This window comes from Conger conger, chromosome 11, assembly GCF_963514075.1.
Source record: "Conger conger chromosome 11, fConCon1.1, whole genome shotgun sequence".
Classification (NCBI taxonomy): domain Eukaryota; kingdom Metazoa; phylum Chordata; class Actinopteri; order Anguilliformes; family Congridae; genus Conger; species Conger conger.
Genome location: NC_083770.1, coordinates 14924796 through 14942489, shown reverse-complemented (window position 1 = coordinate 14942489; position 17694 = coordinate 14924796). Strand labels below are relative to the sequence as shown.

At 39.9% G+C, this 17694-nt stretch overlaps 2 protein-coding genes across 3 annotated transcripts; both read right to left on the bottom strand.

Moving 5' to 3' along the window:
• Positions 1 to 1381: 1381 nt before the first annotated feature.
• Positions 1382 to 6964, bottom strand: LOC133141320 (hibernation-specific plasma protein HP-55-like). The gene is made up of 5 exons (XM_061261840.1): positions 6896 to 6964; positions 3649 to 4329; positions 2222 to 2483; positions 1826 to 1973; positions 1382 to 1610 (listed from the first exon to the last, which is right to left on the bottom strand). The coding sequence occupies exons 2-5, from the start codon at positions 4319 to 4321 to the stop codon at positions 1407 to 1409; spliced, it is 1287 nt and encodes a 428-aa protein (XP_061117824.1). The 5' UTR covers positions 4322 to 4329; positions 6896 to 6964; the 3' UTR covers positions 1382 to 1406.
• On the bottom strand, positions 6960 to 15368 carry LOC133141319 (alpha-1-antitrypsin-like). 2 transcript variants are annotated; one of them, XM_061261839.1, is made up of 6 exons: positions 15291 to 15368; positions 11986 to 12666; positions 10572 to 10839; positions 10176 to 10323; positions 9880 to 9954; positions 6960 to 6986 (listed from the first exon to the last, which is right to left on the bottom strand). In XM_061261839.1, exons 2-6 carry the CDS (start codon positions 12656 to 12658, stop codon positions 6975 to 6977), a joined length of 1176 nt encoding a protein of 391 aa, XP_061117823.1. In that variant the 5' UTR covers positions 12659 to 12666; positions 15291 to 15368; the 3' UTR covers positions 6960 to 6974. The 2 variants fall into 2 exon arrangements, with proteins under 2 accessions (XP_061117823.1, XP_061117821.1); XM_061261837.1 differs by lacking the exon at positions 6960 to 6986 and having other exon boundaries at positions 9312 to 9954.
• Between the last annotated feature and the right edge of the window lie 2326 nt (positions 15369 to 17694).

Sequence of the window (17694 nt, the reverse complement as noted above, 5' to 3'; positions counted from 1 at the left end):
TCTTCACTTTTTGCACAGTTTTTGTAGATTTCATTTTAAATGGATAAAATTGCCATTTTTGTTCAAAAGCTAAATAATATCTTGCACGGTATCAAGCCTTATCTTGAAAACCCCCAGTGTTTCTGCCTCCCCAACATGACCTGGCAAGCTATTCCACACAGTGACCACCCTCTGTGTGAAAACATACTTCATCATGTCGCTGTGGCATTTATCCTTTCCCAACTATTCACGCCCCCTTGTCCTGCTACCTGAACTCACCCTGAAGACTATGTCCTCTCCATCATTAGCAATGAATCACCAAAGAAGGGTGGAGGTGGTAGGGAAAATCTCAAGTAAAAATGTATCAAAAAACACTTGTAGCAGCAATCTGATATTAACCACTTGCCCGAAAGCTCATCACTGGAAATGCGCGTAAATTTAGAGGAAAAAGATTGAGTCAATGTTCTGGAATAAAGGCCTGGCAAAGCATCACCAAGGAAGATGCTCAGCATGTGATGTCTATTGTTCGCACACTTCCGGCATCGAATGCAGAGGATTTGCAACCAAGCACTAAATGAAATTGTTTATTGAAGATTTCCTTGAGTTGTTATTTATGGTCCTACATATAAAAGTTTTTTACCCAATACGGGTCTATGTGGCCTCAAATTAGAGCTCACAGTCTGCACTTTAATCTCATATTCACCGATTCATTTCAAATCCAGTGTGCTGAAGTACAGAGCCAAAAAAACACAGTTCTGTCAATGTTCAAATATTGCTGGACCACACACTATAGGCTATAATGTACACTGAAGCATACGATGGATGAAGAAAGGCTGGAAAATGCTGCATTATTTTTCCATCACACACACTGCGCCTGAATAAAAAGCTGCCCCCTTAAATGCAATGACTGACTCTCCACCCTTGTCTTGGAGGATAAGAAAATACTTTGCACTAGATCCAATTATAGAGGTCTTTATTTCTGCTGAAAGAATACACCTGATTCAACGCCATACTAAAAATCTGTATTTACAGCAATCCTTTATACCCTTAACGAGGGACAGTGCAAATGTGTGTGTGCCAGTTTTAAGGATAACTACCTAATTTTATAAGAGTAAATGTCAAACTTGTTCTCTTCCTCCCTTTTTTGCAATCTTTCTTCCTCAAGGTTGGAACTCACTCACTCAGTCCCTCACATAAAACATAGAAGCAATGCTGATGACAACAGAACACATAATTATGTGAAAAGAAATATGAGAATAATGATAAGGACAACAACACATTAACCCTTCAGGATAATATAAAAGTGGTACAGAAATTATATGTTTGTATTGTTAGAAATCCTGAAATATTATGGTGTTTTCTGGATTTTTCTGTGCATTGAAATGAATGTGTGCAGACCGTATACACATACATATACAGCAATTTTATTATTTTGCTGGGTTCACAATTTTTCCCATGAACATGATACTTCTGGTATCACAATTGAGCACAAAAACCATGAAAGGACGGTCAAATTTCAAGACGGGGGTTGGTGCGGGGAATCCCGGTGAAGACCCTCCGCCTCCGATTCCTGTGGCTGCGGCTGCTGTTGCTCCAGCCTCGTCCATGTCTATGGTAGCCTTGTGCATAACCTATCAAAACACAGCACAAACACTAGTGAAATAAGGACAATGAAACAGATGGGGTTGAAACAATACATAGCAAATTTGTCAAATTTGCTTGGAGATATTGACTAGTACAAGATGTGTTTTTTTAAAGAAAGTCAATTCACCTTATTAAATACAGGAGAAATATGAAGAAATCACCTATTTGTGCTCATTTTCAGAGATTTTCAGATTTTCCCTACCTTAGATACAGCCAGTTTCCTTTCCTCTGATATTCCAGTGAGGTCTGCAGTATCCCCAAATATGTCAGTGATTCCCATTTCAGGAAGGATTTCTTTGAGTTCATATGAGGTCTTAAGGGACAGTTTTGGAACATACACTTGGTAATTCCTGTGAAGGTAACAACAGTAGTGTAATTAAGCATAGTATAATTCTGTATGATTTTCAACGGTTCAACATCTTCACACTTGATCTGTTTTCATCACCACTAACAGATATGTTCTTAGATCTTACATTCTAAAATGTGTTGATGTCATACATGAGTAAGGTAGTTGACTTATTTCCCACATGAGAAGGTTGTTGGTGTGGTGCAGGTTCACATTATAAATGCACTTTACACTTGATTTAAGATAGCCTACATCATCGCCACTGATCTGATCCATTTCTGCAAATGGTTTTTGCAGACCACTTCCTCCAGACCCTGCAATCCTTTCTCTGGAAGCACCAGCATCATTGAGACAGACTCATTATAATGCAGCTGGAGAATGGAGATGTCTTCATCTTGATAAACATGAAAATAGTCCTCTTCATACATCATCGGAACAGAAACAGTTGTTTTATCATCAACATGAAAGTCGTGTTCCTTGGTTGCTTTGGGATCAAATGGAATCTGCCATTTACCTGCAGGTAAGAAACGCATCACAGTAAATGTGTTCATTTAAATCATCATAATTACTTAATTAGCTAACGCTTTTATCCAAAGCTTACAGTTGATTAGACTAAGCAGGAGACAATACCCCCTGGAGTAATGGTGGGTTAAGAGCCTTGCTCAAGGGTCCAATAGCTGTGCAGATCTTATCTTGGCTACACCAGGGCTTGAATCACCAACCTTCCAGGGGCCAGTCATGTACCTTAGCCACGAGGCTACAGGCTGGCCCTATATAATAACTTACATGCCACCAAATTAATATTTTTGTCAGATATGAATTAACAGTTACCCAAGTAAGGTGATCAGAATCAAAAACGGGGATCCTGGAAATGTTTGGCCTAGTTAGCCAGAGATTAACAGACGCAGGCGCGTAGATTTAGGGGGGGACAGGGGGAACATGTCCCCCTCAATATGAAAATTAACAGCACAGAGGGTCTAAACGCTTAGATATCCTTCTTACCTATTTTACAATTATTTCATACACCCCTACTGGACCATACCATCTTAACCTTGCTGGGTCTGCCGGCCTCGCTGACTCGCAGTTGCTATATGTCTACCGTTGCGGAAGCATGATAGTGTAGTGAGTCTAGTGTAAGTAGCTATCACACTTGTTTTACCTCAGTGTTTCTGAATGAGAGTATCTGCGGATGAAACGCTAACGTTATCTAGATTATAACTTGTGCCTGAAGTTATCTGAGGTGTGTTAATGTTCAGCAAATAGGCGAACGTTTGCAAACAATTTAATTTTTTTCTGTTAGCATTCTGTTCGCTGTGTTTGCAAACGGTCTGAAAGATTTGCAGCGAACAATGAGGAAGCTGGACTGAGGGAAATGTGAAGATTTCGATTTGGAATGTTCTTAAAAGCCATCGAACAGTCACTATATGGGTAGCCGACCTGAATGATGTCTTTTCCTTTACATAAATTAAATAAATTTACACAATAAATTGATGCAGAAGAGGAGCAAATTGGTTCATAAAAATTCACCAGAATGTAGGAAATTAAGTGAGAGATGCTCAGAATTTCTTGGGGGAGAACCCCTTCATGTTTAACCCCAATGTTTAAATGAAACCTACGCCCTTGGACAGACCCATTCTGAAACGCTTCCAGCCTGAGGCTGTATGTAGCCTGTGCCTCACCTTTGAAGTATATGTAGTTGATGATATACATGACTGTCAGTGGATCCACATCCTGAACCAGATCTGTTATTTTACCCTTGGTCTTTTCATTGACATACTTATTGATCTGTTCCTTGGCCTCTTCAGTCTTGCTGAAGTCGGTGCTGAAACCCTCTGACTCGTAATAGCGTTTCATGCTCTCCAGGAACTCAGGACGTGGCTTGAAGTCTTGTCCAATGAAGAGTGCGTTCCCGAGCAACAGGTCTATGCCCGTTTTCTCATTGAGGTTGTGATGGATGTGTTGGAAGGCCTGGCTCACTTCCTCTGTGGTGATTTCTGTGCTGTTGAAGCCCAGACCTTCAAAGAGCTGCTGGTGCGTCTTCCCTCTGGCCCCCACGGACAGAGCAGCCAGGGCCACGGACACGCTCAGCGGGGAGAAGAAGACATTCTTGGACTGAGAATCGGGCTGGGCGGAGATGTGCTTGTACAGACGGAAAGCAAAGTCCAGGTTCTCCTGGTATATCTTCAGGCTTCCATTGGCAGAAATGCTGAAGTCGTTATTGCCATGGTGACTGTGATCATTGTCATGGTGACTGTGATCATTGCCATGGTGACTGTGATCATGGCTAGGGCGACACTGGACAGTGGACCAAAGTAGCACCAGCACAGCACACAAAATCAGGAGCACCCTCATCCTGGTATCTATCAAAATATACATCAGAAATATGCATCATTAAACAAGCAATAAAGTCTATTTTTGTTGTCTTTACAGTCTGTGTTTGTTTGAGAAGGCCCAATGTGTTGCAAATAGAGAAAATACATTCACTATTTGATAACTCATATGCTGTACTTAGCAACACACTGAAAATTCAGGAAACACTTTCACCAATTTAGCAACACATGCTGCATCTAGAAATGTGCTGTGAACACTGACCAGGCTACTGTCACTTAGCAAGCTGGCAATACTGCTGAAGGTAGAAACAAAAAACACTGCTCATTCACAACTGACAGGAAACTACAGTAGCAAACATTGTTGCATCTTATATAGTTATTTGGAAGAAATCCAGCATGTCAGTTGCTGTGTAGATTATTGGAAGATAAGAAAAGTTTTTCTTTTCTCTCTCTCTCTTTTTCTCTACAGGTTTTTAGAGGCATCAGTGCACATACACTAACGCAACACCAGGGATGTGGCTATTTGAAAAAGCTTTTTTAATGCATTCATTTATGCTACTAATCTGTCCCCTGTGTACCCTGCTGAAAAAAACAGCTCAAGCTAGGTTTTGAAACAGCTGGTAGCTGGTTGACCAGGTAGACCAGCTCAAGCAGTGTTTTTGAACAGCTGGTAGCTTTTATTTGAAGCTGGTCACAGCTGGATTTTACAGCGGAGTACGGTCCTGTCTGCCTGGCACAGGATGTGTGAAACAGTGAAATTATAATAATAATAATAATAATAATGTAAAATTCTTGCATTTATATACCGCCTTTATGAGATGCAAAGTGCTTCACTGGGATGATGGTGAACAAACTATAACCGTAACACTACCACCATTGTTGGGCCAACCCAGTTTGCTACTGTGATTTCCTGTGAGTTGCGTAGTGTTGTGTGCATTTCCTGTATTTGAATGTGTTTTTGCAGTGCATTGAGGGATGTTCCTGAGTGTGTGGCATTGGGTTTTCTCAACCATACCTTTGTGGATGATGTGAAATTTGAGATCGAACAAAAGAAAAAACAAGACTATGCAAAAAGTGTTCAAGACCAGACATATCTCTCTCTCACACACACACACACACACACATACACACTGTGGTGGCCCGATCTGGGATCGAGACACCACTAGAGTGGAATGGCCAGTGCGCCGGGGCCAGGAGCTGGAGAAAGTGATCAGCGGTGAATATTTCCCGAGGTCATCTTTCAGTAGAGCCGCACATTGGAGAGACCCGCGGAGAAAGTCAGCACCAAGGTCAGCACCACCGGGGCGAGCAACAGGCTCAGCTGAACCGAGTGAGAGGGAGGGAACTGTGCCCTTCAAAGAGCGGGGCGGTGGAGCAGAGCGGGGCTGACGACGGAGGCAGAGAGACACGACGCCAGTGCGGGCTTAAGCCATTTCAGCCAAGAGACGAACAAACTCCCACTAAGAGAAACGTGGAGGAATTCCTGGAGGAAACCCTGCGACTGAAACTGAAATCCGGGGCACGTGAGCGTATCTCTCCTGCTGTGAGCCAGCTAACATTGTCCCTCTCTAAACCCTAGAACTGAATCCCCTACGGAGGGCGACTAGGCTGGGAAAGCGGACGGTCGAGACCGGGGAGACGGAGACGGAGCGACCCCGCCCCCGACAAAGACGGACGAACGCTGTTGCGTGGATGCCGATTCTTTTTTTTTTGTTTTTTCACTGCCTTTTCGGGGTTCCTAATTATTATTTTTTTTTTTTTTAAAGGAAGCAGTTTTTTGTTCTGGACAATTGAACCGATTCTCTCTCTCTCTCTCTCTCTCTTTCTCTCTCTCCCTCTCTCTCTCTCTCTCAACCAGCGGGGCACCACAACGCACACAGAGGTACGTGTTCAGGCTTCATTGGTGTGGTGATCAGGCCCTTTCCCACAGGAATGTCAGTGCAAAACACGTTAATATTATATTAATTACAAGCATAAAAAAAAAAACTAATATGAATGATATGAATATGAATTGAGAAAATATTACAATAAAAATTCTAATTAAAAGCATTAGTGTAAAATATGAAAAATATCTATTGCTCAATTATCTCAATATTACTATTTTCACAACATCTGGCAAACATATGCATTATGGCTACCTTTGAGCTATTGCAGTCTACCTGAGAAACACATTCCCAGTATTCCCAATATTCCCAATGACATTAGCCAAAAATCAACAGATTTACAATATGTTGCAGTATGTTCTGTTTTCCTTAGGGCTCTTCCAATACAAATACTGAGGTGTACAAATTTGGATGATGAGACATTTTTTTTGTAACTGCAGTTACACCTCAGAACTTAAAAGAGTCACCAGCACCAAGGGTGTAAAATAGTGCAAAATAATAAGAAATGGACATTCAGCTGATCTGGGTTTGCCTTTACCACCTGTTTCATTATTTAGATTATGAAACAAGCACATATTATGTTGACTGAAGATAAAGCACGTAGTAACAAGGACCCATTTTCTACATCTTAATATGCAACACTCACTTACAATCAAAGCAAAGATTTATTTAAAAACACATAAAACCTTGATTAAAATAAATTCTGCACTTACCTTACGTCTTACGTCGGTTCAGGACCCCGTCTCTGTCCCCATGGCTGAACTTATATCTTATATCCAGTTTGATAAGGCATCAGACTTTGAACTAAGTGGTTTAAAAAAATAAGACCACATATTGGATTTGCACAATCATTAAACAACAAACAAAAATGCTGACCAAGCTAAAACTTCTCCTCAGCTTAAATAAGGTTATTCTATTCACTCACTGATACATGAACCTGCCATTTTACTGATACACCAGGAGGCCATAGCAGAATTATTTTCTGCGTCAGTAATATAGCCTATACTTGGGAAAAGCATATGAAGAAATACACAGAAAGGGCACATGTTAAGCTCTATTCAGAATAAAACTCTAAACCTCCCTGAAAATTCCACACTTGCCATTCCACATGCATATAGTGGGCAACAGAATAATTGATGAATTCCCCAAAAATACAGTCAACTAAAAAAAATAGTTATTGACAAAAGCTTTATTTTCCAACATATGTAAAATAGTCAGCTTTATTGATGATTCAATGAATTCAACTAAGCATTTACATTTATTAACTAGATTTCCACAAAATAACAGGCTTCACAATTATTGTTACCTCATTTCTATACTCTATTGAAGTGATGGAATGACACAGTATAGTTCATGTAAAGAGAGGAAATGTATTGAAAGAAAAGTACAGTATATGTAGTTTTACCATGTTTGAAAGGGTGCTAATAATTCTGGAGCCCACTGTATATCAAACAATAAAACTGATTCCAAAGTAAAATTAGTATGGAACTCATTGTATCCAAGGAAGAAGAATTAATTCTGTTTCCATCAGTTCACATTTTGCATTTGATGTCTCAAGTTTAATCTTAATCAGTACTTTAATCAGAAGTCAAACTTTGAACTCAATGGGCCTTGAAAACCAGGCAATGTTGGCTTTGTGCTATCTTTTTTCAAAAATGTTAACAGGGATATCACTAGGAATCATGAAAGAAAATAATTGGCTGACATTGAAAAGTTTCTGTGTAGTTAACAAATGTAAACTTACAAATGTTTGCAACTGACCTGGGGGCCAGATCTGGGGGCTGGGTGGGGGTGTTTACGACCACTTTTATTTCATATTAACCCATTAAGTATGGCCCCTTTTCTTGACACAAGCTTAAAAATTACATATGCAAAATTAAATAATTACTATTCTTTAGTTTTAATGCTTTAAAATGGTATATCCTGTTAGCATAGTGACTGCAAATTTCAGGCAAATTTTATTTAACCCAGCTGCTTAACCAATCAGAAAAATGCTCCATTCAAAATAACAAATGAAAGAAATGTAGTATACAAAATAACAAATTAAAGAAATGTAGTATACAGAAAGATACAAGGGGTAACATACAACCATTTTTGATATTGCCTGTGTTTGTAAAATACTTGCTGCTGAGTTTCATGCTGATAACTTTGAAGACTGTCCTTACAGATGTGTCAGCAAAATAACTCTACTACCTCTGCTCAATTCTACCACCTCAGTGAAATTCTCCCAAACCACTGAAGTGAAATAGTATAGTATAATCCATAGTATTCCACCTACAGTATCTGGTGTTTTTGGAAAGCTCATGTCATAGGTTGGTGTAATTTGTGGTGTGCTATAAAGGCTGAATAAAGACCTCGGAATTCCACTTAAAAATGAACCACAGGTAATGCATTGTTAGCTGTGAGTCAGCATCCAGCTGTGCTACAAAGGTTAACCAGGTTTGTTAGACATACAGAGATTGTCATTATTTGATGACTGGTTGTTTTTCTGTGAGCCTTGGGTATGTACAGTAGGGGAAATCTTGGAATGGTTCAAGAAGACTCGCCAGTACGACCTTCTGCATGCCATTTGCATATAGACATTCATTTTTCACATTCTGCAGCACTTATTTTTAAACTTTCAGTGATTGTCAGTGATGTATATCCAGTCCCTTTTATGGATGGCCACTGCTTCCCACTGCTACCCTGTCACTGTGACAAACTGGGGAGAAAACGGTCAGAAAAACACTTGGAATTGTCTCCTGTATACTGTTTACCGGTAATATGAAGTTGTGGTCTCACAATTTGTGGGGTTTCAGGTGATCATTTATCTTTTTGGGAGTCGAAAATGACTGGAAATTTGTTATGTTACAATTGGATAACCTAGGTGATACGTTTATTTAGGTGGAAACTCTGTATGCAGTTATATGCTGACCACACACTATAGGCTATAATGTACACTGAAGCATACGATGGATGAAGAAAGGCTGGAAAATGTTGCATTCTTTTTCCATCACACACACTGTGCCCTGAATAAAAAGCTGCCCCCTCAAATGCAATGACTGACTCTCCACCCTCGTTTTGGAGGATAAGGAGGAAATCCAGTCAAGAAAATACTTTGCACGAGATCCAATTATAGAGGTACAGAAAGAGTACACCTGATTCAACACCATACTAAAAATCTGTATTTACAGCAATCCTTTATACCCTCAAGGAGGGACAGTGCAAATGTGTGTGTGCCAGTTTTAAGGATAACAACCTAATTTTATAAGAGTAAATGTCAAACTTGTTCTCTTCCTCCCTTTTTTGCAATCTTTCTTCCTCAAGGTTGGAACTCACTCACTCAGTCCCTCACATAGAACATAGAAGCAATGCTGATGACGACAGAACACATAATTATGTGAAAAGAAATATGAGAATAATGATAAGGACAACAACACATTAACCCTTCAGGATAATGGAAAAGTGGTACAGAAATGATATGTTTGTATTGTTAGAAATCCTGAAAAATTATGGTGTTTTCTGGATTTTTCTGTGCATTGAAATGAATATGTGCAGACCGTATACACATACATATACAGTAATTTTATTATTTTGCTGGGTTCACAATTTTTCCCATGAACATGATACTTCTGGTTTCACGATTGAGCACAAAAACCATGAAAGGACGGTCAAATTTCAAGACGGGGGTGGGTGCGGGGAATCGCGCTGAAGTCACCATTATTTCGATTCCTGTGGCTGCGGCTGCTGTTGCTCCAGCCTCGTCCACGTCCAAGGTAGCCTTCTGCATAACCTATCAAAACACAGCACAAGCACTAGTGAAATACAGGCAATGAAACAGATGGGGTTGATACAATATATAGCAAATTTGTCAAATTTGCTTGGAGATATTTGCTAGTATAAGATGTGTTTTTTTAAAGAAAGTCAATTCACCTTTCTGAATCCAGGAGTAATATGAAGAAATCACCTATTTGTGCTCATTCTCATTTTCAGAGATTTTCAGATTTTCCCTACCTTAGATACAGCCAATTTCCCTCCCTCTGATATTCCAGTGAGGTCTGCAGTATCCCCAAATATGTCAGTGATTCCCATTTCAGAAAGGATTTCTTTGAGTTGATATGAGGTCTTAAGGGACAGTTTTGGAACATACACTTGGTACTTCCTGTGAAGGTAACAACAGTAGTGTAATTAAGCATAATATAATTCTGTATGATTTTCAACAGTTCAACATCTTCACACTTGATCTGTTTCTATCACCACTAACAGTTATGTTCTTAGGTCTTACATTCTAAAATGTGTTGATGTCATACATGAGTAAGGTAGTTGACTTATTTCCCACATGAGAAGGTTGTTGGTGTGGTGCAGGTTCACATTATAAATGCACTTTATACTTGATTTAAAATAGCCTACTTCTTCCCCACTGATCTGATCCATTTCTGCAAATGGTTTTTGCAGACCACTTCCTCCAGACCCTGCAATCCTTTCTCTGGAAGGACCAGCATCATTGAGACAGACTCATTATAATGCAGCTGGAGAACGTGAGTGGAGATGTCTTCATCATGATAAACATGAAAATAGTCCTCTTCATACATCATCGGAACAGAAACAGTTGTTTTATCATCAACATGAAAGTCGTGTTCCTTGGTTGCTTTGGGATCAAATGGAATCTCCCATTTACCTGCAGGTAAGAAACGCATCACAGTAAATGTGTTCATTTAAATAACAATCATCATGATATTAATCATAATTACTTCTTTAGCTAACGCTTTTATCCAAAGCTTACAGTTGATTAGACTAAGCAGGAGACAATACCCCCTAGAGTAATGGAGGGTTAAGGGCCTTGCTCAAGGGTCCAATAGCTGTGCAGATCTGATCTTGGCTATACCAGGGCTTGAATCACCAACCTTCCAGGGGCCAGTCATGTACCTTAGCCACTAGGCTACAGGCTGGCCCTATATAATAACTTATATGCCCCTAAATAAATAAGCTTACGAGACAAATGTTCGGCCTTGTTATCCAGAGATTCACAGACCCAGGGGCGTAGATTTAGGGGGGGACAGGGAGGACATGTCCCCCTCAATATTTAGAAGAGGTGAATTTGTCCCCCCCAAAACATAATGAATGATAACCTCTTACCCATTACAGGTAAAAAATAACAACACAGAGGGTCTAAATGCTTAGATATCCTTCTTACCTATTTTACAATTATTTCATACACCCCTACTGGACCATACCATCTTAACCTTACTGGGTCTGCCGGCCTCGCTGACTCGCAGTTGCTATATGTCTACCGTTGCGGAAGCATGATAGTGTAGTGAGTCTAGTGTAAGTAGCTATCACGCTTGTTTTACCTTCAGTGTTTCTGAATGAGAGTATCTGCGGATGACACACTAATGTTATCTAGTTTATAACTTGTGCCTGAAGTTATCTGAGGTGCGTTAAAGTTCAGCAAACAGGCGAACATTTGAAAACAATTTAATTTTTTTTTCCGTTAGCATTCTGTTCGCTGTGTTTGCAAACGGTCTGAAAGATTTGCGGCAAACAATGAGGAAGCTGGACTGAGGGAACTGTGAAGATTTTCATTTGGAATGTTCTTAAAAGCCATCGAACAGTCACTATATGGGCAGCCTACCTGAATGATGTCTTTTCCTTTACATAAATAAAATAAATTTACACGATAAATTGATGCAGAATTGATGCAGATTTCCTGGGGGAGGACCCCACGCTTAATGTGTCCCCCCAATGTTGAAATGAAACCTACGCCCCTGGACAGACCCATTCTGAAACGTTTCCAGCTTGAGCCTGTATGTAGCCTGTGCCTCACCTTTGAAGTATATGTAGTTGATGAGATACATGACTGTCAGCGGATCCACATCCTGAACCAGCTCTGATATTTTACCCTTGGTCTTTTCATTAACATACTTATTGATCTGTTCCTTGGCCTCTTCAGGCTTGCTGAAGTCGGTGCTGAAACCCTCTGACTCGTAATAGCGTTTCATGCTCTCCAGGAACTCAGGACGTGGCTTGAAGTCTTGTCCAATGAAGAGTGCGTTCCCGAGTGACAGGTCTACGTCTGTTTTCTCGTTGAGGTTGTGATGGATGTGTTGGAAGGCCTGGCTCACTTCCTCTGTGGTGATTTCTGTGCTGTTGAAGCCCAGACCTTCAAAGAGCTGCTGGTGCGTCTTCCCTCTGGCCCCCACGGACAGAGCAGCCAGGGCCACGGACACGCTCAGCGGGGAGAAGAAGACATTCTTGGACTGAGAATCGGGCTGGGCGGAGATGTGCTTGTACAGACGGAAAGCAAAGTCCAGGTTCTCCTGGTATATCTTCAGGCTTCCATTGGCAGAAATGCTGACGTCGTTATTGCCATGGTGACTGTGATCATTGTCATGGTGACTGTGATCATTGCCATGGTGATTGTGATCATGCCTAGGGCGACACTGGACAGTGGACCAAAGCAGCACCAGCACAGCACACAAACTCAGGAGCACCCTCATCCTGGTATCTATCAAAATATACATCAGAAATATGCATCATTAAACAAGCAATAAAGTCTATTTTTGTTGCCTTTACAGTCTGTGTTTGTTTGAGAAGGCCCAATGTGTTGCAAATAGAGAAAATACATTCACCAATTTGATAACTCATATACTGTATTTAGCAACACACTGAAAATTCAGGAAACACTTTCACCAATTTAGCAACACATGCTGCATCTAGAAATGTGCTGTGAACACTGACCAGGCTACTGTCACTTAGCAAGCTGGCAATACTGCTGAAGGTAGAAACAAAAAACACTGCTCATTCACAACTGACAGGAAACTACAGTAGCAAACATTGTTGCATCTTATATAGTTATTTGGAAGAAATCCAGCATGTCAGTTGTTGTGTAGATTATTGGAAGATAAGAAAAGTTTTTCTTTTCTCTCTCTCTCTTTTTCTCTACAGGTTTTTAGAGGCATCAGTGCACATACACTAACGCAACACCAGGGATGTGGCTATTTGAAAAACCTTTTTTAATGCATTCATTTATGCTACTAATCTGTCCCCTGCGTACCCTGCTGAAAAAAACAGCTCAAGCTAGGTTTTGAAACAGCTGGTAGCTGGTTGACCAGGTAGACCAGCTCAAGCTGTGTTTTTGAACAGCTGGTAGCTTTTATTTGATTTTACAGCGGAGTACGGTCCTGTCTGCCTGGCACAGGATGTGTGAAACAGTGAAATTATAATAATAATAATAATGTAAAATTCTTGCATTTATATACCGCCTTTATGAGATGCAAAGTGCTTCACTGGGATGATGGTGAACAAACTATAATCGTAACACTACCACCATTGCTGGGCCAACCCAGTTTGCTACTGTGATTTCCTGTGAGTTGCGTAGTGTTGTGTGCATTTCCTGGATTTGAATGTGTTTTTGCAGTGCATTGAGGGATGTTCCTGAGTGTGTGGCATTGGGTTTTCTCAACCATACCTTTGTGGATGATGTGAAATTTGAGATCGAACAAAAGAAAAAACAAGACTATGCAAAAAGTGTTCAAGACCAGACATATCTCTCTCTCACACACACACACACACACACACACACACACTGTGGTGGCCTGATCTGGGATCGAGACACCATGAGAGTGGAATGGCCAGTGCGCCGGGGCCAGGAGCTGGGGAAAGTGATCAGCGGTGAATATTTCCAGAGGTCATCTTTCAGTAGAGCCGCACATTGGAGAGAGCCGCGGAGAAAGTCAGCACCAAGGCCAGCACCAAGGCCAGCACCAAGGCCAGGGCGAGACGCGTGCGGAATGGCAGAACTAATAATCTCTAATTAAACAGGCTCAGCTGAACCGAGTGAGAGGGAGGGAACTGTGCCCTTCAAAGAGCGGGGCTGTGGAGCAGAGCGGGGCTGACGACGGAGGCAGAGAGACACGACGCCAGTGCGGGCTTAAGCCATTTCAGCCAAGAGACGAACAAACTCCCACTAAGAAAAAAAACGTGGAGGAATTCCTGGAGGAAACCCCGGGACCGAAACTGAAATCCGGGGCACGTGAGCGTATCTCTCCTGCTGTGAGCCAGCTGACATTGTCCCTCTCTAAACCCTAGAACTGAATCCCCTACGGAGGGCGACTAGGCTGGGAAAGCGGACGGTCGAGACTGGGGAGACGGAGAAGGAGCGACCCCGCCCCAGACAAAGACGGACGAACGCTGTTGCGTGGATGCCGATTCTTTTTTTGTTTGTTTTTTCACTGCCTTTTCGGGGTTCCTAATTCTTTTTTATTTTTATTTTAAAGGAACCTGTTTTTTGTTTTGGACAATTGAAACGTGCCTTGAGGGCCCTTATCGAGAATGAAATAATTGTTCGTTCACCAATTCTCTCTCTCTCTCTCTCTCTCTCTCTCTCTCAACCAGCGGGGCACCACAACGCACACAGAGGTATGTGTTCAGGCTTCATTGGTGTGGTGATCAGGCCTTTTCCCACAGGAATGTCAGTGCAAAACACGTTAATATTATATTAATTACAAGCATAAAAAAAAAAAACTAATATGAATGATATGAATATGAACTGGGAAAATATTACAATAAAAATTCTAATTAAAAGCATTAGTGTAAAATATGAAAAATATCTATTGCTCAATTATCTCAATATTACTATTTTCACAACATCTGGCAAACATATGCATTATGGCTACCTTTGAGCTATTGCAGTCTACCTGAGAAACACATTCCCAGTATTCCCAATATTCCCAATGACATTAGCCAAAAATCAACAGATTTACAATATGTTGCAGTATGTTCTGTTTTCCTTAGGGCTCTTCCAATACAAATACTGAGGTGTACAAATTTGGATGATGAGACATTTTTTTTGTAACTGCAGTTACACCTCAGAACTTAAAAGAGTCACCAGCACCAAGGGTGTAAAAGAGTGCAAAATAATAAGAAATGGACATTCAGCTGATCTGGGTTTGCCTTTACTGCCTGTTTCATTATTTAGCTTCTGAAACAAGCACATATTATGTTGACTGAAGATAAAGCATGTAGTAACAAGGACCCATTTTCTACATCTTAATATGCAGCACTGACAATCAAAGCAAAGATTTATTTAAAAACACATAAAACCTTGATTAAAATAAATTCTGCACTTACCTTACGTCTTACGTCGGTTCAGGACCCCGTCTCTGTCCCCATGGCTGAACTTATATCTCATATCCAGTTTGATAAGGCATCAGACTTTGAACTAAGTGGTTTAAAAAAATAAGACCACATATTGGATTTGCACAATCATTAAACAACAAACAAAAATGCTGACCAAGCTAAAGCTTCTCCTCAGCTTAAATAAGGTTATTCTATTCACTCACTGATACATGAACCTGCCATTTTACTGATACACCAGGAGGCCATAGCAGAATTATTTTCTGCGTCAGTAATATAGCCTATACTTGGGAAAAGCATATGAAGAAATACACAGAAAGGGCATTTGTTAAGCTCTATTCAGAATAAAACTCTAAACCTCCCTGAAAATTCCACACTTGCCATTCCACATGCATATAGTGGGCTCCAGAATTATTGATGAATTTGCCCCAAAAACACTGTAAACTGAAAAAAACTGTTATTGACAAAAGCTTTATTTTCCAACAAATGTAAAATAGTCGGCTTTATTGATGATTCAATGAATTCAACTAAGCATTTACATTTATTAACTGGATTTCCACAAAATAACAGGCTTCACAATTATTGTTACCTCATTTCTATACTCTATTGAAGTGATGGAATGACACAGTATAGTTCATGTAAAGAGAGGAAATGTATTGAAAGAAAAGTACAGTACATGTAGTTTTACCATGTTTGAAAGGGTGCTAATAATTCTGGAGCCCACTGTATATCAAACAATAAAATTGATTACAAAGTAAAATGAGTATGGAACTCATTGTATCCAAGGAAGAAGAATTAATTCTGTTTCCATCAGTTCACATTTTGCATTTGATGTCTCAAGTTTAATCTTAATCAGTACTTTAATCAGAAGTCAAACTTTGAACTCAATGGGCCTTGAAAACCAGGAAATGTTGGCTTTGTGCAATCGATTTTCAAAAATGTTAACAGGGATATCACGAGGAATCATAAAAAAAATAATTGGCTGACATTAAAAAGTTTCTGTGTCGTTAACAAATGTTTGCAACTGACCTGGGGGCCAGATCTGGGGGGCTGGGTGTGGGTGTTTACGACCACTTTTATTTCATATTAACCCATTAAGTATCGCCCCTTTTCTTGACACAAGCTTAAAAATTACATATGCAAAATTAAATAATTACTATTCTTTAGTTTTAATGCTTTAAAACGGTATATCCTGCATAGTGACTGCAAATTTCAGGCAAATTTTATTTAACCCAGCTGCTTAACCAATCAGAAAAATGCTCCATTCAAAATAACAAATTAAAGAAATGTAGTATACAAAATAACAAATTAAAGAAATGTAGTATAAAAAATAACAAATTAAAGAAATGTAGAATACAGAAAGATACAAGGGGTAACATACAACCATTTTTGCCTCTGTTTGTAAAATACTTGCTGCTGAGTTTCATGCTGATAACTTTGAAGACTGTCCTTACAGATGTGTCAGCAAAATAACTCTACTACCTCTGCTCAATTCTACCACCTCAGTGAAATTCTCCCAAACCACTGAAGTGAAATAGTATAGTATAATCCATAGTATTCCACATACAGTATCTGGTGTTTTTGGAAAGCTGATGTCATAGGAAACAGGTTGCTGTAATTTGTGGTGTGCTATAATGGCTGAATAACGATCTCGGAATTCCACTTAAAAATGAACCACAGGTAATGCATTGTCAGCAGCCAGCTGTGCTACAAAGGGTTACCAGGTTTTTTAGACATACAGAGATTGTCATTATTTGATTACTGGTTGTTTTTCTGTGAGCCTTGGGTATGTACAGTAGGGGAAATCTTGGAATGGTTCAAGAAGTCTCGCCAGTATGACCTTCTGCATGCCATTTGCGTATAGACATTCATTTTTCACATTCTGCAGCACTTATTTTTAAACTTTCAGTGATTGTCAGTGATGTATATCCAGTCCCTTTTATGGACGGCCATTCTACCCATCTTGCATGAGTCTTTGAACATATTATATACTTGGATATATAGAATTTTGTTATTTACCCATGCTATGAATTCAACGGTGGTCATCTGACTTGCTTCCCACTGCTACCCTGTCACTGTGACAAACTGGGGAGAAAACGGTCATAAAAACACTTGGAATTGTCTACTGTATACTGTTTACCGGTAATATGAAGTTGTGGTCTCACAATTTTTGGGGTTTCATGTTATCATTTATCATTTGGGAGTCGAAAATGACTGGAAATTTGTTATGTTACAATTGGATAACCTAGGTGATACGTTTATTTAGGTGGAAACTCTCTATGCAGGTATATGCTGTATATAATTATAGTGGCTTCCGAAAGTTCTCTTCACTTTTTGCACAGTTTTTGTAGATTTCATTTTAAATGGATAAAATTGCCATTTTTTTTCAAAAGATAAA

Coding starts and splice junctions, on each gene's coding strand:
- LOC133141320 (XM_061261840.1), bottom strand. CDS start 4,321: ATGAGGGTGCTCCTGATTTTGTGTGCTGTGCTGGTGCTACTTTGGTCC. Junction 2,484..3,648: donor CAACTACATATACTTCAAAG/GTGAGGCACAGG, acceptor TCTTACCTGCAG/GTAAATGGCAGATTCCATTT. Junction 1,611..1,825: donor GGAAACTGGCTGTATCTAAG/GTAGGGAAAATC, acceptor GTGTTTTGATAG/GTTATGCACAAGGCTACCAT.
- LOC133141319 (XM_061261837.1), bottom strand. CDS start 12,658: ATGAGGGTGCTCCTGAGTTTGTGTGCTGTGCTGGTGCTGCTTTGGTCC. Junction 10,324..10,571: donor ATCAGATCAGTGGGGAAGAA/GTAGGCTATTTT, acceptor TTACCTTCACAG/GAAGTACCAAGTGTATGTTC. Junction 9,955..10,175: donor GGAAATTGGCTGTATCTAAG/GTAGGGAAAATC, acceptor GTGTTTTGATAG/GTTATGCAGAAGGCTACCTT.